At 41.0% G+C, this 23,843-nt stretch overlaps 1 protein-coding gene across 1 annotated transcript in view; it reads right to left on the reverse strand.

Annotated features, from left to right (window-relative positions):
- The window catches only part of MYO3B (myosin IIIB), a 428,930-nt gene that overhangs the window by 369,942 nt on the left and 35,145 nt on the right, over window positions 1-23,843 (reverse strand). The window contains exons 2-6 of the mRNA XM_032638633.1: window positions 19,360-19,543; window positions 18,489-18,623; window positions 7,074-7,178; window positions 6,742-6,841; window positions 4,118-4,194 (exon numbers count right to left, since the gene is read on the reverse strand). Coding sequence (XP_032494524.1) covers window positions 4,118-4,194; window positions 6,742-6,841; window positions 7,074-7,178; window positions 18,489-18,623; window positions 19,360-19,543 — 601 coding nt within the window. The remainder of the gene's footprint in view (window positions 1-4,117; window positions 4,195-6,741; window positions 6,842-7,073; window positions 7,179-18,488; window positions 18,624-19,359; window positions 19,544-23,843) is intronic.

A 23,843-nucleotide genomic window follows, 5' to 3' on the forward strand; every position in this document is an offset into this window, starting at 1 on the left:
TTCAGTATCCTGTGATAAACCATAATGGAAAGGAATGTGAAAAAGAATATATATATATATATATATGTGTGTGTGTGTATATATATAACTGAATCACTGCTATATAGCAGAAATTAACACAACATTGTAAATCAGCTATACTTCAGTAAGATAAAAATTTGTTTTTTAAGTTTGTTGAATTGAACTGACAAATGGAAGATTATTCCTGTGGACACTCTTAAAAGACTCTTTGTTGGAAAGAGTAATTCTCCATTTGAAAAATAAAAATGTGAGGTTTGTGTAGGACTGAGTCTCCAGAACTGCAGCCTGGTCCCAAAGCATCTTGGATGCAAGCACATATCCTGAGAGAATCTGAGTCATACACAGAGCAACTGGGCACTTACTGCTGAGAGGCACTGTCAAGGTCTCCGCCCCATAATCTGCCTACTGCTCAATTTATCCACTACAGCAGGCAAGATGCAACACTGGCTTTTCCCTGATGAGAAGGGAACCAGTTTCAGGCAATCTGGGCAACAGAAGCTCACCATGGACCACTAAACTGCCCGTAAATAGAAACACTCCACATATTTTCTTCAACCCAGCTGAAACTGAAAAGTCACAAACACCTCATGAGAAATGTACAAAACCAAGAGCAGGTTTCTCTTATTTGTATTTTGTGGTTCTGAGAACACCAACTTGCCGCGGATTGTAACGGGAACACCATCTTCTGAGTTATGTCACACTAAATATTAGTTGAGTGGCCTCAGTTATGCTTTCCTTTAATAATAAATTAATCAAACTCTACAGAGAAATTTGTGAATACCAATAGTTTTAAAGCCCTCCTCAAACTACCCTCCAAATTCATCTTCTCCTTTGACTTTTTTACCAATGTATTCATTCATCCAACAGATGCTTATTGAGCATCTAGCCTGTATCAAGCGCTACACTGAGAGCTGGGCATCCCAAGTCCCTGCCAGAGTTTACAGTCCAGTTGGGAGACCTGCTTACCAACAACAATTGGGTTGGCCAAAAAGTGCCTTTGGTTTTTAAGTAAAAATAAAAGATACATTTTTCATTTTCACCAAGAACTTTATTGAACAACGTATTCAATGCTTTATTCCACTACTTTCTGCCATTTTTCAGGCAAATTCATCATTCCATCTTCCCAAAACTTTTTATCTTTTTGAACAAAGAATTCTTCCAGGTGCCCTTTACAGTCTTCCAGGGAATTTAAATTTTTTCCATTAAGAGAATTTTGTAAAGACCAAAATAAATGGAAATCTGAAGGTGCAATATCTGGTGAATATGGCGGATGAATCAAAACTTCCCAGCCAAGCTGTAATGGTTTTTGCCTGGTCATCAGTGAAACATGCGGTCTTGTGTTATGCTGATGGAAGATTATGTGTTTTCTCTTGACTAATTCTGGATGCTTTTCACTGAAGTGCTGCTTTCAGTTGGTCTAACTGAGAGCAGTACTTGCTGGAATTAATCATTTGGTTTTCCAGAAGAAGCTCATAATAGAGGACTCCCTTCCAATCCCACCATATACAAACATCACCTTCTATAGATGAAGACCGGCCTTTGGTGTGGTTGGTGGTGGTTCATTTCACTTGACCCACAATCTCTTCCATTCTATGTTATTGTACAGTATCCACTTTTCATCATCTGTCACAATTTGTTTTAAAAATGGAATGTTTTCATTATGTTTAAGTAGAGAATCGCACACGGAAATACAGTCAAGAAGGTTTTTTTTTGTTTAACTTATGTGGAACCCAAACATCAAAGCGATGAACATAGCCAAGCTGGTACAAATGATTTTCAGCGCTTGATTTGGATATTTTGAGTATGTCAGTTATCGCCTGTGTGGTATAACATTGGTCGTTCTCAATTAATGTCTCAATTTGATCGCTGTCAACTTCAACTGGTCTACCCGACTGTGGAGCATTGTCCAGTGAGAAATCTCCATCACGAAACTTTGCAAACCACTTTTGACACATTCAATCAGTCACAGCACCTTCTTCATACACTGCACACATCTTTGTTTTGCATATCAGTTGCGTTTTTACCTTTCTTGAAATGATAAAGCATAATATGCCAAAAGTGTTGTGTTTTTTCTTCCATCTTCAATATTAAAATGGCTACACAAAAATTCACCAATTTTGATAAGTTTTTTTAAAATGCACACTGGTATGACAGCTGTCACAATACAATCCAACAAAATTGTTTTGAATGAAGTTAAAGACAACTAAGTGTTACTAGAGCCATCTTAAGGAAAAAACCGAACAAACCTTTTGGCCAACCCAATACAATACAATGGTCATGGTTTGCTAATGGAGGGTGTAAAGGCTGCAGTGGAAACTCAGGGAAAAGAACCTCAGTTGGGCAAGGATGAGAGAAGGTTTCCTAGGGGAGTTGCATTTGCGCTGAGACTTGAAGATTGAGGAGGAATGTTCCAGAGTTCTGAGGGCCATCCCAGATGATGTAACAAAATATGGAAAGGTTTAAAGGAATGACACATAAGGATAGATTTGGAGAATTACCTGTTGTTCACTTCTGTTGAGGCATTAAAAACAAGTATATTGGGGAAAAGTAACCTGAAATGAGGCTGGACAGTACAGAAGCTGGAATATGAAAGGCTTTGTTCCCCATTCAAAGGAATCTTGACTTTGTCCTACAGTGTTTCTCAAGGTGGGGTTCATGAGGTCCCTATGAAAATTTTTATGTTTTTGCTTTCGTTTCAATGATAGTTTATTAATAATAATAAAATGGGAGAAGTTGCAGTAAAAACATGTTCCAGATCATCTGGATGGCTAATTGACACACAATTTCAGTGCCCATATTTATGTTTATTATTAAGCCGGCACTAAGCCAACAGAGATGTGCCAGTTAGAGGCCAAAGGAGATGCTGTTTAAACAAAGAGATCACTCTCGCTGAGTAAAGTGGTGAGAACTGGGTCACCACATGGTATGCGGTAGTAAGGTTGACAAAATAACTCAAAATAATCCATGCCATCATGCTCTGAAACATATTCATATTGCAAAGGACAACTGAGTTTCACAAAACAATGTCATTTGTCTCATTAAATTAAAGCTGTTTACTTGAACACTGCTGGCTTTGTAGTTTTTTCATAATACATTTTTTTCCCTTTTGGTTTTATAGCATTACAAATATAAATGACTAGATAAGTGTATGTCTAGTTTCATCGTTTTTAAAATCAATTTAAGATTTAAGTAAACACTGGAATCTGCAGGGATTTTCTTTTTCTCTAAAATGGGTCTGTCCATTATCCAAGTATGAAAGAGAAGGCCATTGAGATAGAATAAATTTGAGCATATTGGTGTAAGCCGATTACTGTGTTAGGAGACCACCTTGGCAATCACACAGAAGAAGGAAAGCCCAGGGACAGAACGGAGATGGAAAGACCTCTAAGGAGATGATTGCCGAGTTCTCTTATTAAAAGAACCCATTTGCTTGATCCAAGAGAGCTGCTCTCAGGCCAGAGTGCTGTGGAATTAAAATGCTGACCTGACAAGCAAAGCTATACAGTGCCTCTGTTTCAGGGTATGCGGTATCTAGCCCGAAGATTCCCCAAACTTCTATATGTGTCATTTCATAGAGGATTCTGTGGTAATGCCAGTACTAAATTAGGGCGAAATCCCAGGTTTTACTACAGAGCCAAAAAAGTACACAAGAGAAGTTACTATGTATCTGGTAACAAAAAAACAACCAGGACTATGGCATATAGTTCTGTAAGCCAGCTGGAGGTGAAATCTGTCTCTTCACCAAGCCATGTGTCACTGGGGCTGCATCTATCCAGGGAAGGTGACTTTTTCTAATTTACACAATGGCTGGATGAACTTGTCAAGCCAGGACCCTTGTAGAGGGCTGCATCTTCTGGAGGGGGCACCTTTTTCTAACTGCATGAAGGTATTCCGTGGGCCAGCTGTGACTTAATCCCGATTTTCTGAAATTAAGTTCTGGTTTGTTATCATTATCACTCACCAAACCAGAACCCTCACAGTTCAATGAGGATAAAGGATTTTCTTCTTCCTGAAAGTGAAGTGTGTGACCTTCCCATAAAAAGGCATAGTACCAAGGCTCTCAGCAAATACAAAGAAACAGTTGCCCTCTGCTTACCTCAGGGGCCATCCAGAATGGGGTGCCGACAGATGTGTTTCTCCGCAGATGTGTACTGGTGAGTTGAGCTGAGACGCCTATAAGAAAAGGGTGTCACAATTCAGCAGTGAGCAGAAGATGATGCTAGACCAGGGGCTGGCAAACTTCTTCCATAAAGGGTCAGACAGTAAATATCTTAGGCTTTGTGAGCCTAAGGCTCTGTCACAGCTACTCAACTCTGCCATTGTAATGGAAAAGCAGCATAGACAACACAGAAGCAAATGAGTGTAGCTGTGTTTCCACAAAAATTCATTTATGGATGCATAGTTTTCACGGTCATAAAATATTTTTCTTTTGATTTTTTCCCAACCATTTAAAAATGTAAAAACCATTCTTAGTTCACAGGCTGTACAAAAACAGGAGGCAGGTCAGATTCAGTTCACAGGCTGTAGTTTGCCAACCGTTGTGTGGGAGCATGTATCTATCTAAATCGAGCATTTCTACCATACTGCTGCAAAACTGGAATCAAAAGAAAGCATCAAGAACTAGGATCAACCCAAAATACCTTCCTACTATATTTCCAAAATATTTCAGGTGATATCTTTCTTAAAATGGTGCTTCATTTAATGAAGGAAGAAAATTGGCATGTATTATCTATAACAGAGCATCAGTGTAGACGTAAAAAGTTTTCAGTGCCTTATCTTACCTAGAAGGCTGGAAACCTGACATGAAAAATACATTTGTCAAATGCAAAAAGAAATTGACTAATAATATTATTATCTAGGGCTCAATGTTGAGGACCTGAATTTTAATATAATTCCAATGTACTTTGTCATAGTCTTAAGCCAGCTCTCTTCTTTATGCCATAATGGATGTAAAGGTACACTGGATTAGGAGTCAGAAGACCTGTTTCCCATCTCAATTACATCTTTTCCTAACTGTATGACCTCAAGCAGACAACCTCACTCTGAACCTCAGTTTTCTTACCTTCAAATTGGGGATAATGCTACTCATCACACCTAACACAAAGAGTTCTTCTTAAATACCAAATAAGAGAACAACTGTGGGGGCTTCCCTGGGGGTGCAGTGGATAAGAATCCGCCTGCCAATACAGGGAACACGGGTTCGAGCCCTGGTCCGGGAACATCCCACATGCCGCGGAGCAACTAAGCCCATGCGCCACAACTACTGAGCCTGCGCTCTAGAGCCCGTGAGCCACAACTACTGAGCCCGCGAGCCACAACTACCAAAGCCCATGCACCTAGAGCCTGTGCTCCAAAAGAGAAGCCACCACAATGAGAAGCCCGTGCACCGCAACGGAGAGTAGCCCCCGCTCGCTGCAACTAGAAAAAGCCTGCGCACAGCAACAAAGACCCAGTGCAGTCAAAAATAAATAAAATAAGTAAATTTTTTAAAAAATGGAACTGTGAAAATGATTTATAAATTGTAAAGTATTTTACAAATATAAAGTATTCTTTTATACCAAGCAAAATCTAATGCAGCCCTTAAGAGAATAACAATGGTGGCCACTAATGCTGTTGATAAGAACTTAGAAATCTGAATACATATGCTCATCAGCAAAAAACATACCTTTAAAAACATTAGGCATAGATTTGCCAAGGACCATGGGTTGTTTTTTCAGGGTAGTTGTTATGCTAACTGCTTGCATTCCTTATTCTTTATTAGGAAGCCAAAGAGGGCTCTTTAAACTCTATTTAAACCCTCTGCAATTTTTCTTTGCTTTTTAGTAAATAGACCAATATACTTAGCGTAATTTCATTTATTTTTGAGTAATTTGTTCTGAGCAAATGATTCACTGATACGTTTTAACACTGAATTCTTTCTTACCAATAAAACAATGAATATTCAAAATCATCAATCTTTTCTCCTACTACACTGACAATGATAAAGAACATTTTAAAAAGTGTTTCTGTAAATGGTTTCTCATTATTTATAACAATCATGCTGAGGTACTAATTGTTGTTGAACCTGTTTAGAAGACTAAACCATTCGATAAACTTAAAAAGGAAAACCAAATGGTTTGCTGGTTTGTGACTACCAACACAGGAGCGTCACAAGCAGATATTTAATAGTTCTCTGGCTACTGCTCTGCGTTTCCTTTCACACTTCCATTTCCTGTTAATGTTTCCAGTTCAACCAGCCTCACATGTAACAGCAACAATCACAACTGAAAGGGATGTTAGCTTTCAGACCCAAAGGACCATTTTACCTTCTGCTCACTGGGAATAAGTATGCCTAAGGCTAGAGAAAATCATTTGAAAGACCAAACTGCTTTCTCTTTTCATATGCAAAGAAGAATAGACAAAATGTAAATTATAGACAATTGCCCTGAGATGTGAAATCCTTCCCAGAAAACCAAAGTTTTTCCCTCGAATTCTTCTTTTGAAACACTTTTATATTCTCTTTTAAAAAAATTGCTTCTAAAGCTGAAAATAGATTAACAAACAGCATCTCCTAGGGTGATCCATCTGGTGAACCACCCCCCATTCTCCAGCCTGTGTGCGACTGGAAAGGCCCTCAGCCTATGGCGTAGAAGACAGGCCCCAGTCTTCTGAGACTGCAATAAATTGTTGCCTTTGGCTAAACCGCACACATCAAGAAAACAAACGACAAGTAGTCATTACCAAAGTCAACAAGCTTAACTCCTCCTCCTGTTGTCAGAAGAATATTATTCCCCTTGACATCACGGTGGATGATTCGGTTATTGTGCAAATGCTGAAGGCCCTGCATGGTGTCCCACCGCCACCAAACAACAGGAAAGAGAAAAGGAAAATTTGCATGGTTATTTTTAAACAGTTACCCTACTATTAAAAATCTAATCAAAGTCCACATATGGCTACACCTCCCTGTTATACACCTTGCATATTATAGGGCAGTTTCGCCTTGTTAATATGCAATGGGGAGACAACCAATGACAAATTGTCCCCTCTGCCCCCAGCTTGATGGACGTCCTTACCAAGAGGGCCCCATATAAGATGTATGAGATCACTGCTTCATCCAGCCGCTGGCCACACCTGAGTAGACCTTTGACAAGCTCAGTGACGGAGCCCCCATTACACAGCTGCAAGAAGAGGTGCCAGGGGAGAGAGACAGCAAGAGAACACATACAAAAAGAAAAGAAAAGCACATTAAGAAGAAAAGCCCACTTATTACCGACTCAATGTAGTAAAATAAATTTGCAAATCACAAAACTCCAGGTCAGAACAATTAAACTTCACTTTTCCATTACACAATCAAATCTCATTCTGTGTGTGTGTGTGTGTGTGTGTGTGTGTGTTTATTCAAGGTGATGATTTATGAGTGAAAGTGCACGTCCAAAAAGTTGATTTTTTAAATTGTTAAGTGAAATATAAAAGCACAAGACATTATTTAGAAATTAAAAAAAGAAAGCATATAAGGAATCATGGTGACTTATGGGATATTTTCATTTTAGATGAATATTGTCTATTTTTTAAAAAACATGCATTTTGAAGGAAAGACTGAAAGAGGCAAGATGGACGCCCTTGACACTTAGGAGGGAATGCATTTTATTTCAATCTCCCTGTCTCCAGTGCTGGCACTGCAGGCAGCAGAAGCCCAGCCAGCAGCTCCTTCTCGAGTTGCCACTGCACGTCAAGTTTATGGAGTGGAGCTGCATCATATGTGTATTTAACCTTTTCATATTCAACTGTAGGAGTTCAGCACCTTTATGCTCTTCTTTTTTTATTCCTGTAATTAAAAACACTGTAAAAGTATATCATATTTGCTCTTTTTACATATTATACATTACTGAGATTTGAGAATGTGTAAACCAGGCATACTATTCTTTCACAGCAATTTAAGGGTTTTCAAGGGTGATTTTGACTAAGTGCAGAAGGCAATGTGCCGGTTTGGGTTTGCTACATGCCATCTTAAATCAAGGGTTCTTAACTTGTTTCAGCAGGTCTTGTAAATACCTTGAAACTGTAGGCAGCATGTTGTATATGCATCTTGCACTTTGCTGCTGAGAAAATTCAGAGCTTTTGTTGGATACTCAGAGCACTCCTTGTCCTTATACAGGTTATGACCCTACTTTAGAGACTTAGGTTTCCTCCTGGCAGTTTGTCTACAATCTGGGAAAGAGTTAACTAGTGAACAGTGGGGGGTCCTCTGGGTTGTGGCTGCTTGAGTCAACTGGCTTTTCATAAGCAAAGAAATGTGAGGAGCACAGATTAGCACCTTTCCTAAAAGAAGACACTCTTTATCAAGATAATAATACATTAGGATCTATTCGACTCTAATGAACATCTGCAAGGTTTTAATAAATGGTGAGCAGGTGTTTTTGTTTGATGTGTGTGTCGTTCCCCAGTACATATGCAGCAGATACCTTGCACACACATTTACAATCAGGATAAACTGGAAATGAATCTGCCCATGTTTTTACCATTTAAGTTGCTCTTAAACAACAGTATTTGACTAAAAATATAATACAAAATTAGGAATCTTTACAACTAGGATAAAATTACTATCTGTCAGGAATGATTCAGGAAGGAGCCAAGAACAGTGAAATGCACTGAAGGCTATAATGGTCCCATGAGTCTGGGATTCTGTAAGTGTCCTTGGAATCCTCTCTCTACCAACGTCAGGAGTAACTTGTAACTCAACACTGATACCTCTCATGGCCCTAATGTTGAGTACCAGGATAATGTCTTCCAAAGGATTCCACATTCTTTTTATTTCAACTATGTCTTACATGACCCTGAAAGGGCACATAACATTCAATGTACAATCTAATACTCTCTTGAGCAGTGAATGCATTTTCGGTGTCATGATTTGTAAAATAATCTTAAAAGCTAAGCTCTCGACAAATATATAATAATTTTCTCAGGACTCCCCAAATTAGATTTATATTTCAAGTAACAAAAATTGGAGAACTGACCACAGAGTCAAATGATGATTATGAAAGAATGTAGGACATGACATGAGGGAAGTTCTCAACCCACAAAAAGAAAAGCTTTTCTGGGGCTGATGGCATAGAGCTTGGAGAGCTTGAGAGAATAAAGTTAGGGTGAGGATGCTTCCTCTTGGGGGTGGCTGTGTAAGGGGATAATGCTAATGAAACCATTTCTTATGAACCTCTTTTTATATGGAAATCTAAGGGGAGACCTCCTCACAGGAGCCTCATGCCAAAAAAGGGGTGTTCACGCTGAGTGGAATGGCAGTAGGGTATGGTGAGGTCCATCAAGGCTGGGATTCTAACAGTTCCCTACAGCCTGCTCATGACTTGCAGGAGCTTCAGAACTTAATGCTCCATTTGGGTTCAGGGACAAGGCTACAGTTTGAATGAGAAGGAAAGACAGTGAGTGCAGACCTCACGATAAGAAGGAGTATCAGGGACCTGGGACATGGGGAGACACCAAAGGCAGACAGTAGAAGGACTTAGGGTCACCAGTTGGAGGTCCCTGACCTCACTGCCATGGCTTTACATGACCATCTGCTGTATCCAAATCCAGATATCACCCAGGAGAAGGAAAGATGAATGGGAAAAGAGAAAACCACTAAAAAACTAAGTCCTTATCCAACTGACTAAGCTTTGAACTGGATTGTGAAAATGGGATACAAATTCCCAGAACTTGCCCCTTCCCAAAGAAGTCACTCTATGGACTACGTTTAACAGGATAAGTTAAAATCAACTGTCTTCTCTAGGCAGGCTGGGGGCTCAAGAACAAAGTTGGGTTTAGTTATTAAAAAGATAGTTACGTGCTGGGGAAACTGGACAGCTACATGTAAAAGAATGAAATTAGAACACTTCCTAACACCATACACAAAAATAAACTCAAAATGGATTAAAGACTTAAATATAAGGCCAGACACTATAAAACTCTTAGAGGAAAACATAGACAGAACACACTATGACATACATCACAGCAAGATCCTTTTTTGACTCATCTCCTAGAGAAATGAAAATAAACAAATGGGACCTAATGAAACTTCAAAGCTTTTGCACAGCAAAGAAAACCATAAACAAGACGAAAAGACAACCCTCAGAATGAGAGAAAATATTTGCAAACCAAGCAACTGACAAAGGATTAATCTCCAAAATATACAAGCAGCTCATGCAGCTCAATATCTAAAAAACAAACAACCCAATCCAAAAATGGGCAGAAGACCTAAACAGACATTTCTCCAAAGAAGATATACAGATTGCCAACAAACACATGAAAGGATGCTCAACATCACTAATCATGAGAGAAATGCAAATCAAAACTACACTGAGGGGCTTCCCTGGTAGTGCAGTGGTTGCTGATGCAGAGGACGCGGGTTCGTGCCCCGGTCCGGGAGGATCCCACATGCCGCGGAGTGGCTCGCCCGTGAGCCATGGCCGCTGAGCCTGCGCGTCCGGAGCCTGTGCTCCACAACGGGAGAGGCCACGACAGTGAGAGGCCTGCATACTGCAAAAAAAAAAAAACAAAAAAAAACTACACCGAGGTATCACCTCACACCAGTCAGAATGGCCATCATCAAAAAATCTACAAACAATAAATGCTGGAGAGGGTGTGGAAAAAAGGGAACCCTCTTGCACTGTTGTGGGAATGTAAATTGATACAGCCACTATGGAGAACAGTATGGAGGTTCCTTAAAAAACTAAAAATAGAACTACCATATGACCCAGCAATCCCACTACTGGGCATATACCCTGAGAAAACATAATTCAAAAAGTCATGTACTACAATGTTCATCGCAGCTCTATTTACAGTAGCCAGGAGATAGAAGCAACCTAAGTGTCCATCAATAGATGAATGGATAAAGAAGATGTGGCACATATATATAATAGAATATTACTCAGCCACAAAAAGAAATGAAATTGAGTTATTTGTAGTGAGGTGGATGGACCTAGAGTCTTTCATACAGAGTGAAGTAAGTCAGAAACAGAAAAACAAATACCGTATGCTAACACATATATACGGAATCTAAAAAAAAAAAAAAATGGTTCTGATGAACCTAGGGGCAGGACAGGAATAAAGATGCAGACGTAGAGAATGGACTTGAGGACACGGGGAGGGGGAAGGGTAAGCTGGGACAAAGTGAGAGAGTGGCACTGACATATATACACTACCAAATGTAAAATAGATAGCTAGTGGGAAGCAGCCGCATAGCACAGGGAGATCAGCTCGGTGCTTTGTGACCACCTAGAGGGATAGGGAGGGTGGAAGGAAGACGCAAGAAGGAGGGGATATGGGGATATATATATACATATAGCTGATTCACTTTGTTATACAGCACAAACTAACACACCATTGTAAAGCAATTATACTCCAATAAAAATGTTAAAAAAAAAAGTTACCTCTTTGTTCTCAATAGCTTGTGACTGCCCAGTCTATTACCCATTACTCAATCATGAACACAGTGCCTGCCCTCAAAGAGCTCAGCACCAGAAATGGACACATGAGTAATAAGAGTGGCAGGTGGAAGAAAGGGTGTGCCCAAGGGGAGTGTGGTGGCACCGAAGAGAGAATGGCGACTTCTGTTGTGCTAGGGTGAAGAGGGAACAGTCTGGGAATCTTCCCAGAGGACGTAACACGTACAATGAGTTTGAAGGACATAGGACCTTATGGCAGGTGAACAAGAAGAAGAGCATCCCTGGAAAGGGAACACCGTGTGCAAAGGAAGGGAGCATGGAAGAATGAGGGGGGAGGTAGTGTGTCTGTCTGCCCGCGCGTGTGTGTGTGTATGTGTCTATGTCTGTGTGTCTTTGAATTCTACATACTCTGCCACTGTTGGGACAAAGGGACAGAATCCTAGAGCAGGTAGACAGGGAAAAATAGGGGGTAACAGGGAATGGCAGGTGAGCTCTTCTAAGAAGTGTGGGCTTTATTACTATACACACGCATATTATGATACCATAATATACCATTAGATAGGAGTGGTAAGCTATTGACAGGTTTTAGGCAGGAGGTCTGTTCAGATTTCTAGAAAGGTGACCTTGGTAGCAGATTGGAGGGTGGACAGAACAGGAAGACACAGGGAGCTGGACACCTGTTAGGAGGTGTTGAAGCAATCGAGAGAAGCAGGGTCAAAAAGTCAAGAGTCCTGAGGATGAAGAGTCAGGGACAGATATGGGGGACTTTTATGACATAGAATCGACAGGAATTTTGTACCAACTGGATAGAGAAAGTTAAGAAGAAACAGAGTCTAGGGAGCTTGTGAGTATAAGAATAGCAATAAAGTTCTTTGATCCTCTAAAGCTAAAGGAGCAATAGACATGCAAGGCACTGTAACGCCTTCATCAGAACCACTTCTCAGCCTGGCTCCTGTCTCAGGGAGGCACATGCTTTACTGTACTGCAAGTACACTATTAAAATTCTACCCAGAGAACATTTAAATTAAGTGCTGGGTGATGATCCAAGCTAACTCAACCCTGGAATTTTCCCCTGAAACCTCATTTTAGTCTCTCTCCTGCCCTACTTTAAATCTGGCCATTTCTGCAACAAGAGCCTATTCAGTGGCATTTTATATAGGTAGCCAACTTATAAACTTTCTTCATAGCTCTAGAACCTACGGAGGGACTAAGAGCTGCCATTTTGTCAGCAGGATCAAAACTCAGCTGTGGATTTAAGAACAACAAAAGGATCAGACTCGGTTGGTGCCTTTTGTTCACTAAGTGTCAGAGTTTAAGAACTGTCTGAATTGTGGTTCAAAGAAACATATAAATAAACAGCTCAGGGCACCTTTACAGGAAGAGGTCCTGTGAAGCTGATAAGCCCACCAGCAAGGTTTTAAAGGGCAGCCTGTGGGTTACAGGGAAAGGACTTTGGGTACCTGGATATTAAAAAAAAAAAAAAAAAAGGAAAGCAGGCACATACTGACAATTGTCTAATCAGAGTAAATATTTAGTGAGATGGACTAAACATTTTAAAAGCATGACAAGGAACTATATTTAAATACATCAAATAAAATAATCCCCTTAGAGTTGTAAGAAAGCAGCCAAGCCCCCTACCCCACCCCTGAGGGTTGGCACCTGCAGCCTTTTATTCCTGCCCACCCTGCCAGCCATCAGACTCAAATACAGAGGTAGGTCTCCATCCCTGCATTCCTCCCAACGCCCTCAGCATTCAGGAAATGTGGCAGCTGGATGCATCTAGAATTTAACGAGCATTTTACTCCAAACCAAGAAAAATAGAAAAATCATTTACATTCCACATCTATTTTCTAAAACATCTTTGAATATTGATTCAATCACAGTATGTGCATTTGCTATGACGGCCATAATTTCAAGCAATAAAATGTTCCTTGCTCAATAAGCCATCAACTTTCCTCCACGTTATTAATGAATGGCCCATGCAACACAATCACCAGACCTTTATTCTAGTCAAAACTGCAACTTTCAAGTAGGTTCTATACTGGCATGTTGATTTGCCCTAGTCAGATGGCAGAATTAAGAGGAATTTCTTTTCAGTGCTCTTTTGTTTGGTTGACTTTATCTTTCAAGGGTGTTAGGGTCTACAGAGGGCATAAAGCAAAAGTCAAGGATCGTCAAAATTACTCTGGAACATGCCTTAGGGAGCACCGTGTTGGACACTGCCCACCTCTCAGGAAGGCCAAGCAACATAGTTTTCCTCCACACTGTTGGGAGAGATTGTGTTTATTTTACTGATACCAGACAAAGTCATTGGCCTGCGCCTAGAAGAATGACAACGATGTCACTTGAAACTCTGGAGCCCCAGTCGGGTGGGTTGGGGGGAAGATGTTCACACTATGAGAGGCAGGAGGGCCCCAAGACTCCCGCCTCCCATTTCAGCCTCTCTCCAGGGCACATGCACAGACCGGTGGTTGGGCAGAATTGCTCCCACACCTCAGCTCTTCACGTTCTCTTGCTTTTGCTGAACGCAGAGAGCACATAAATATCGGATGCACCTCGGTTACATTTCACAGTTCTTCCCTTCTCCACTCCCAACTGTTCTGTACTTTCCTCCTGACCCCCAACACTCCAGTGACTCTCATTCTAGAACCTGGCCAGAACCTGCCATCTGAGTCACTGTTCAGTGCTCCAGGGCTTTCTAACCATCTCTGGCCAATCAAAACATGCCATAGCTACGTTCCAGGCCATCAGTGTCCTGCTAGGACCCTAACTTGTTAACGTGATAAGCTTGACTCATGCCACAATATCAATGGGTGAAAATGGTTTTAAGTGTTAACTTGCAATGATATTGGGTCCTAGACTGGACTTTCCAGGGCCTTATATAAATGCAAAATCTGAACAGAGATATCTTTTTTCCCCCCTTCTGGCTTAGACACTGAACTTACACAAAGACCTCTGAGAGGAAAAAACAGGTTAAAAAATAATTCTTTTATCTGGTTTTAAAATATAAGGAGATTTTTTTGTTTTTGTTTTTTTTACTTGACATTCTCATTTACTAACACTCTAAACTCGTAACCATTTTAAGTTGAATGTGATTCAGGCTGAAATAGTATTTACGGGCTGAAGGTTTTATACTGAAAGGAAAAGAGAAAATGTACTTCATGTCTTAGCACATACTAGGTATCTTTTCTGAAATATGGTGCTTTTTTTTATATGAGGTTTTTAAAATTTTATTTGTTTTATTTATTTATCTTTGGCTGCGTCGTGTCCTCATTGCTGTGCGTGGGCCTTCTCTAGTGCAGTGCGCGGGCTTCTCATTGCAGTGGCTTCTCTTGTGGAGTACAGGCTCTGGGCGTGTGGGCTTCAGTAGTTGTGGCACACAGGCTCAGTAGTTGTGGCTCACAGGCTCCAAAGTGCAGGCTCAGTAGTTGTGGCGCACAGGCTTAGTTGCTCCATGGCATGTGGGATCTTCCCGGACCAGCGATCGGACCCGTGTCCCCTGCATTGGCAGGCGGATTCTTAACCACTGTGCCACCAGGGAAGCCCCTGGTGCTTTTTCTTAAAAGTCTAATTTCTTATCATGTTTCATTTAGGTGAGACATAATAGAACTTACAGATTTTCCAAATTTAATATTAATTTAGAATAAAACTTATTCACAAATTTTCCAAAACATTATTATGTATAAGTGTTTTCTGTCCATATTTTTCTCCTATAGTAGGTGTCTGTTATGCAAGAAGGCTTTGGTTTGCTTTCTGCTAACAATTAGTAATTAATTTCTGAAATGACATTTTTATTTGCTTTTGTTTTCAGAGTTGTGGTGATTTAAGAGGGTTATTAATAACATTTTTCTATCCTCAAGAATTGCTCTGTGGAAAAGCTTCTCCCTGGTCCTTACATCACATTCAGGCAAGGAAAGAGCAAAGGCAACATAAATTTAATCTCAATATACAGGATGAGGGGAGCAATATTAAACAGATCATAATTTTATTGTGCAAGTCTCCTAAAGCACTCCTAAAAAAGTTGCAGATGGAGCAACATGGTCAAGGTGCTGTGTGGACTGTCATTATCTTCCAGCTGTGTGTGTGTGTGTGCCTGTGTCTGTGTCTGTGTGTGTGTGCGTGTCTAATCAGGAACTGCTGCCATTTTAACCAGAGATCCCAAGTCTGTATTCCCCGGACCCGGCAGACAGCAACAGCACAGGATGGGAGAAAAGTGCTGAAGTGTTGTCCTCCTCCAGTTCCGCCATACAACTCGTGTGGGACCATCGGCATGTCACTCCTTTGGATGTCTGTTCCTCAGCTGAACACTAGGAGAGGGACAGAAGGAAGGCCGAGGTCCCTGTCAGTTCTAGGAGCCCAGGAATCCCTGTGTCTATAAGCATACTGGAGGCACTGGACATACCTACCCCAGCTGCCTGGCATGGATGGCCCATTCCTGGACAGAAAAGATTGAGGACATCTGGTTCCCCATGCCAGCAACTTTGGCATGGGCCAACACAACCTGCAAAGGGCATAATATCAGCATATTGTATTGCTGAGGTATGAATAATTCAGTGTGCCAGGGCAACCTCATTATCTGTACTTAGTCACCCTGAAAAAGCAAGAGACAGTCGCAGGGGAGCATTTGCACAAGGCTCAGTTCATAGTTCTGGGCTCTTTCTCATCTTTCCAGGCCATGTGTGGCCCTTTCTGGCTGCCTTGGCTGTGCCTGAGGGACTAACATTTGGTCACTCCTCATCAGGAAGAGCAATTATTCTCCAGGTGGTGGCAGGTCTGAGCAGCCCACCTACTCTCCTGGTAAAATGGAGGGAGGGAAGGTCCCATTTCAGGCCCTGGAAAATCCCTGGAAGTTCAGTTTTCTATATCCGAATGCAGAGTCTTTGAGTCGGTGGTAAAGTGAAAAGAAACTGAAACCTCTCGGTCACTGTACTTACATTATTAAATTATAATGAGGTTTAAAACACTGAGATCAGGGGCTTCCCTGGTGGCGCAGTGGTTGAGAGTCCGCCTGCCGATGCAGGGGACACGGGTTCGTGCCCCGGTCTGGGAGGATCCCGCATGCCGCGGAGCGGCTGGGCCCGTGAGCCATGGCCGCTGAGCCTGCGCGTCCGGAGCCTGTCCTCCGCAACGGGAGAGGCCACAACAGTGAGAGGCCCGCGTAACGCATAAAAAAAAAAAAAAAAAAAAAAAAAAAAACACTGAGATCTTACAGAGCTTAAGAAGAATACACTCAGGGCTTCCCTGGTGGTGCAGTGGATAAGAATCTGCCCGCCAACGCAGAGGACACAGGTTCAATCCCTGGTCTGGGAAGATCCCACATGCCGCAGAGCAACTAAGCCCGTGTGCCACAACTACTGAGCCCATGTGCCACAACTACTGAAGCCCACGTACTCAGAGCCTGTGCTCCACAAGAGAAGTCACCACAATGAGAAGCCCGCACACCGCAACAAAGAGTAGCGCCCGCTCTCCACAACTAGAGAAAGCCCGCGTGTAGCAAGGAAGACCCAAGGCAGCCAAAAATAAATAATTTTTAAAAAAAATTTAAAAAAAGAATACAATGAGGGACCCTAGAAACAATACTTTCCATATCTCACGAAAATGAGCATTAAAATATTAATGTTATTCTAGAGCTTCATTGGCAGGATAAAATCTATAATATTCCCAGGGAGGGAGTGGGGAATAATAAAATCCAAAAGGTGATACTATGAGAATATGTTATGTGACTTAACCAGCCAACTAAACAGACAAAGATGATTTCTGAAAACCAAAACCCCTTACATCTTTATATTCTGAAGAAGGCAATTGATGTGACAGAAATGTTCCCTGCAGATTATTCCATTTGAATACAAGTGAATTCCCCATACATTGTTGCCACGGCAGCCAGTATATATTGCCTCATGGCCAGGCACTCCCAGAGCCACGTGGAAGGTTTTCGACAAGAGACCCCAGACAGTGAATTGAGGTCTGATTTCTCCTTTGTTGCTTCTCTCTTAAAGCTTTCACACATGTCTCCGTGCTCGTGGATCACACATGTGACCTCAGGCATGGAGGCTGGTTCAGAGGGGCAGAGTCCAGGACAGATCAGGGTGGACCTATACCCACCCTGAGGCAATACAATAGACCTGTCCTAATATACTAATTTCATATGTTGTCATTGTGTCTTTGCCATGTTAGTTCCATGGAGGAATTGTATTTGTGGGAAAGGGACTCTTTTGTATCCAGTTACACACATTCATTCCCATTAAGAAGGCAGAAAAAAGGCAAGACTACACTGGATATAGTGGTGCTCCCTTCAGATTCTCTCTTCAAAGCAGACGCTGCCAGGAATATCAGCTGCTCCCTGCTCCCAAGTCCCAGTGGCACCTCTCACCAGAAATAGTGCCCAACTACAGGGAACTGCCTCCCCCAAGGCCACACCCCCTCCCAGGGTGGCATGCACCAAGTGATTGGCTCTTACAGAGATAAAATCCAGGACAACCCTACAAGAGGATCCCAGGTCTTCTTCTCCCTGAGGATGGGCTGAGACGTCTGCAACCACACTGATGTTTAATGTCTCCCTTGCCCAATCCCACCTTCCTTGCACATCTAGCTCCTGTAAGAACTCTCCAATAAACCTTCCATACACAATTCTCAGAGTCCGTTTTCAGGAAACCCAACCTAAGATGAGGATAAATGAACATGAATGGGCTGATTCAAACTTGGCAACCAAGTAAACCTTGGGTTAACAATTTTTGAAAATGAGTTGCATCAATTGAAACATATTTTCTATGAAATTTTCCCAGCCTAGGGTAGAAAATAACCTTTTCCAACTGTGTTCCTGTATTCACTGAATTAGAAGAAGATTATTAAACCTTACAAGCAGAGAAACGTGCACATTTTCAGCACACAGCCTACCCATAAGAACGTGGAGAACACCACATCTGATAAGGTACCTGTGCCATGCAGGAGAGACCGCCTCCCCAGATGTGCATCTTACACTATTTAGGCAACAATGAGTCTGCTCACCTCTGGTGCTCTGTTTGAATTGCTGGTTACCCAATGGGAGCCTCTTACCTCCAGGACCAGCCACAGCTGTCCTCCCACACCGTGATCTGCTTTGTAAAACATCCCATAAAACTTTACAACGTTGGGGTGATTCGGAAGAAACTGCAAAATGTTGTATTCTGCCTCAATCTCCTCATCCATATCCTACACAAGGTAAAAAGTGCATACTGGATTCAGTATAATGTGCAAGGAAGGGTACAGGAATGATATCACGATCAAGTAACCATTTAATAAAGCATATGTAGTCTGTGTTTTTAATGTAATCATTACCATATCTTGAAAATACCTAACAATGGACATTCAGATACCAACTAAAGCCTTCTAACTGTTATATCAATAAATGTCTTCATTATATATTCTTAATAATAATATTATAAATATCTTTTTTAAAATTTAAAAATGTCTGAATTTTCAAAGCAATTAAGGAGAAGTAGCTCAAAGGGACCCAACCAGGATAGGACACTTACAACTTCAATGTGGTAAACAGTGCACAGCATTATAGGCTCAGTATTCAGTGCTCTGAAATAGGATGCCAGGCTAAGATGACTGAATACCACAAGTCTGGGTCACTTTGTAACTTACAGAGAGATCAGCCTCTGTATAAACCTAACAAATCACTCTTTCCAAAAGAATAACATTTGAAGAGTCCAGGGGACCAAAATCAAAACAATAGTAAAATGGACAAAAGAGAAAATCAAGGGAAGTTTTAACTCCAAATGGAGTCCCTTCATTCAGATAGGCTAAGGAGTCATAACTCATTTTGAGATTTCATGCCAAGTTTCATTATCCCTAGAAAATCATCCCAGAACAAAGAAAGAAGTTGAAAGCTCAGTGTGTATGAAACACTATATTGTGGTTATAATTTATAACTGTTACTTACACTGATTGGATCTAGAATTTTTACTGCAGCCAGGCTCCCATCTCTCTTGTTAGTTACTTTGTAGACCTTGCCATAGGTGCCTTTACCTATGGTCTCTACAATTTCCCAGGTATCTGTGGGATCTGGAAGCGATTCAAGTCCAAGCATCGTGGCGCTGTAATGAAACAATCCATACAGATGTTTCCTAGTGGGAAGAAAAGTTTGTTATGTGCAACAGATCACAGGATTAGTGGCACTAGGCTTTTGAAACAAGAATATTTTTATTTCTTCAGAATTCAATGGCACATTAAAAGGATCACACACCATGATCAAGTGGGGTTTATCCCAAGAATGCAAGGATTCTTCAACATACGCAAAACAATCAATGTGATACACCATATTAACAAACTGAAGGAGAAAAACCATATTATCATCTCAATAAATGCAGAAAAAGCTTTCAACAAAATTCAACACCCATTTATGATAAAAACCCTAGAGAAAGTAGGCATAGAGGGAACTTACCTCAACATAATAAAGGCCATATATGACAAACCCACAGCCAACATCATTCTCAATGGTGAAAAACTGAAAACATTTTCTCTAAGATCAGGAACAAGACAAGGCAGTTGTCCACCCTAACCACTATTATTGAACATAGATTTGGAAGTTTTAGCCACAGCAATCAGAGAAGAAAACAGAAATAAAATGAATCCAAATCAGAAAAGAAGAAGTAAAGCTGTCACTGTTTGCAGATGACATGATACTATACATAGAGAATCCTAAAGAGGCTACCAGAAAACTACTAGAGCTAATCAATGAATTTGGTAAAGTAGCAGGATACAAAATTAATGCACAGAAATCTCTTGGATTCCTATACACTAATGATGACAAATCTGAAAAAGAAATTAAGGAAACACTCCCATTTACCACAGCAACAAAAAGAATAAAATACCTAGGAATAAACCTACCTAAGGAGAAAAAAGACCTGTATGCAGAAAACTAAAAGACACTGATGAAAGAAATTAAAGATGATACAAACAGATGAAGAGATATACCATGTTCTTGGATTGGAAGAATCAACATGGTGAAAATGACTATACTACCCAAAGCAATCTACAGATTCAATGCAATCCCTCTCAAACTACCAATGGCATTTTTCACAGAACTAGAACAAAAAATTGCACAATTTGTATGGAAACACAAAACACCCCACAAAGAAATCTTGAGAAAGAAAAACGGAGCTGGAGGAATCAGGCTCCCTGACTTCAGACTATACTACAAAGCTACAGTAATCAAGACAGTATGGTACTGGCACAGAAACAGAAATATAGATCAATGGAACAGGATACAAAGCCCAGATATAAACCCACACACATACGGTCACCTTATTTTTGATATAGGAGGCAAGAATATACAATGGAGAAAAGACAGCCTCTTCAACAAGCGGTGCTGGGAAAACTGGACAGCAACATGTAAAATAATGAAATTAGAACACTCCTTAACACCATACACAAAAATAAACTCAAAATGGATTAAAGACCTAACTGTACAGCCAGACACCATAAAACTCTTAGAGGAAAACATAGGCAGAACACCCTATGACATAAATCACAGCAAGATCCTTTTTGACCCACCTCCTAGAGAAATGGAAATAAAAACAAAAATAAACAAATGGGACCTAATGAAACTTAAAATCTTTTGCACAGCAAAGGAAACCATAAACAAGACCAAAAGACAACTCTCAGAATGGGAGAAAATATTTGCAAACCAAGCAACTGACAAAAGATTAATCTCCAAAATTTACAAGCAGCTCATGCAGCTCAATATCTAAAAAACAAACAACACAATCCAAAAATGGGCAGAAGACCTAAATAGTCATTTCTCCAAAGAAGATATACAGATTGCCAACAAACACATAAAAGGATGCTCAACATCACTAATCATTAGAGAAATGCAAATCAAACCTACAATGAGGTATCACCTCACACTGGTCAGAATGGCCATCATCACAAAATCTACAAACAATAAATGCTGGAGAGGGTGTGGAGAAAAGGGAACCCTCTTGCACTGTTGGTGGGAATGTAAATTGATACAGCCACTATGGAGAACAGTATGGAGATTCCTTAAAAAACTAAAAATAGAACTACCATATAACCCAGTAATCCCACTACTGGGCATATACCCTGAGAAAACCATAATTCAAAAAGAGTCATGTACCAAAATGTTCATCACAGCTCTATTTACAATAGCCAGGATATGGAAGCAATCTAAGTGTCCATCAACAGATGAATGGATAAAGAAGATGTGGCACATATATACAATGGAATATTACTCAGCCATAAAAAGAAATGAAAGTGAGTTTTTTGTAGTGAGGTGGATGGACCTCAGATCTGTCATACAGAGTGAAGTCAGAAAGAGAAAAAAAAATACCGTATGCTAACACATATATATGGAATCTAAAAAAAAAAAAAAGGTTCTGAAGAAACTAGGGGAAAGAGTGGAATAAAGACGCAGATGTAGAGAATGGGCTTGAGGACACGGGGAGCGGGAAGGGTAAACTGGGATGAAGTGAGAGAGTGGCATGGACATATATACACTACCAAATGTAAAATACATAGCTAGTGGAAAGCAGCTGCACAGCACAGGGAGATCAGCTCAGTGCTTTTTGACCACCTGGAAGGGTGGGATAGGGAGGGTGGGAGGGAGACGCAAGAGGGAAGAGATATGGGGATATATGTATACATATAGCTGATTCACTTTGTTATAAAGCAGAAACTAACACACCATTTTAAAGCAATTATACTCCAACAAAGATGTTTAAAATAAAAGAGTATTTTTATTTCTTAACCAGCAACCTTGTGCTACTTTTCTCTCTATCTCTTTTTTTTTTTTAATTTCCCCCTTCTATTTTAAGTAGATTTTTTAAAATGAGGGGTATGAAGCCTCCTTAAGGAATGGGGGTAGAAGATGGAGGGGTGGGCAACATGACTCTGAAACATCTTGAAAAACACAGTTCTAAAAAGGGAAATTATATCCGCACAGCAGGAGGGAGTAAAAGGGCCAAAGAAGATGTCTAGTCATGAGCAGACAATTGTCGTTCTAAGTTGCGGACTGGTGGTGCTGCTGCAGGGAAAATAGCTGAAAGCCAGGGGTCTGAGACTATGTACCCAGGTTATAGTAACCTTGACCAGACCTCTCTGATGGTCACTAGAAACTAGTGTCTATGTGCAAAGTCTGGGCTGTTAAGAAGGAGGATCTGGTGCCTGTACCAGGCACTGAAACCATGTACAAAAACCCTTGTGTCCCTGTCCTTTGAAGCAGAAGGCTTATGTTTAGTCTTCCAGGCCTCCCTTGAGTCTCAAAAGACTGGCTCAAGAGTTAATGATTAGGAAATGTGAAGATGTAGAAACAAAGAACAGCTGTTGGGCCAGGAAATTGGTAACAATTTAGACTATAAATCCACCACATAGCAGAATCACCAAACTCCTAGTTCCCTGAAAGGTATGGACAAAGGCCTGACACACATTCTTAAGCTGTTTTTACAGGAAGCAGAGCCCCACCAGATGAAAACTGCTGACCACAAGAACATAGACCCTGGACCGGTTGAAACCAGAGGTTGGTGATGCTTGAAACTTCACCTTGATGCCAACCAATCCAAGAACTGTGCACAAGCTGATCACACACCCTGCAGCTCCCTCCCTCACACTGCCTTTAAAACCCCTTCCCTGAAAGCCATCAGGGATTTGGGGTCTTTTGAGCATGAACTGCCCATTCTCCTTGCTTGGTGCCCTGCAATAAATGCTGTACTTTCCTTCACCACAACCAGTGTCTGTAGATGGCTTTGCCATGCCCAGGTGATCAGACCCAAGTTTGGTTTGGTAACAGCATCAGTCAGTGCACAGTATCCATTGCCATCCAGGTCTTGGGTCCTGCAAGGATTAGCCAAGCCCAGATCCCATCCATACAGCAACAGCCTACTGTGGGAACCACACTGAATGGTTAACCAGAAGCTACAAACTCACTCTGCCTTAGCAGTACTCTCCTGAATAAGGACATGGCCCTGTGGAATTTAAGTACCAGCAGCAAGCTTGGCAGGCAAACAAAGTCACCCGAGACTGATCCCACGAAAAAGTCCCTTCAAGTGTAGTTACTCCAAGGCTAGAAGAGGGGTCCCAACTCTAGGCTGCTTCTAACCCCAAGGGAGGGACCATCAGCTCCAACACAAACAGCCACAGCATCCAATCCCCATGCTGTGGCTTGGTGTCCACCCAAGGTGAGCACTTCTGCCTCATGCTGGGCAATCCAATTTGCACTTCTAATTCTAATTATCTTCTAAACTGCATTCTCTCAAGACACAGCCTTTTGACTTGGAACAAAAATCCATTATTTAATCCTTACCTTTTCTGATGGGGGCATTTCAAAGATATTGAAAACCATTACCAAAACAAAACAAAACAAAATCTCAATAGCTGTTGTGTTGATACTGGAAGGGAATCTGTCTTTCC

Source organism: Phocoena sinus, chromosome 7 (assembly GCF_008692025.1).
Source record: "Phocoena sinus isolate mPhoSin1 chromosome 7, mPhoSin1.pri, whole genome shotgun sequence".
NCBI lineage: Eukaryota > Metazoa > Chordata > Mammalia > Artiodactyla > Phocoenidae > Phocoena > Phocoena sinus.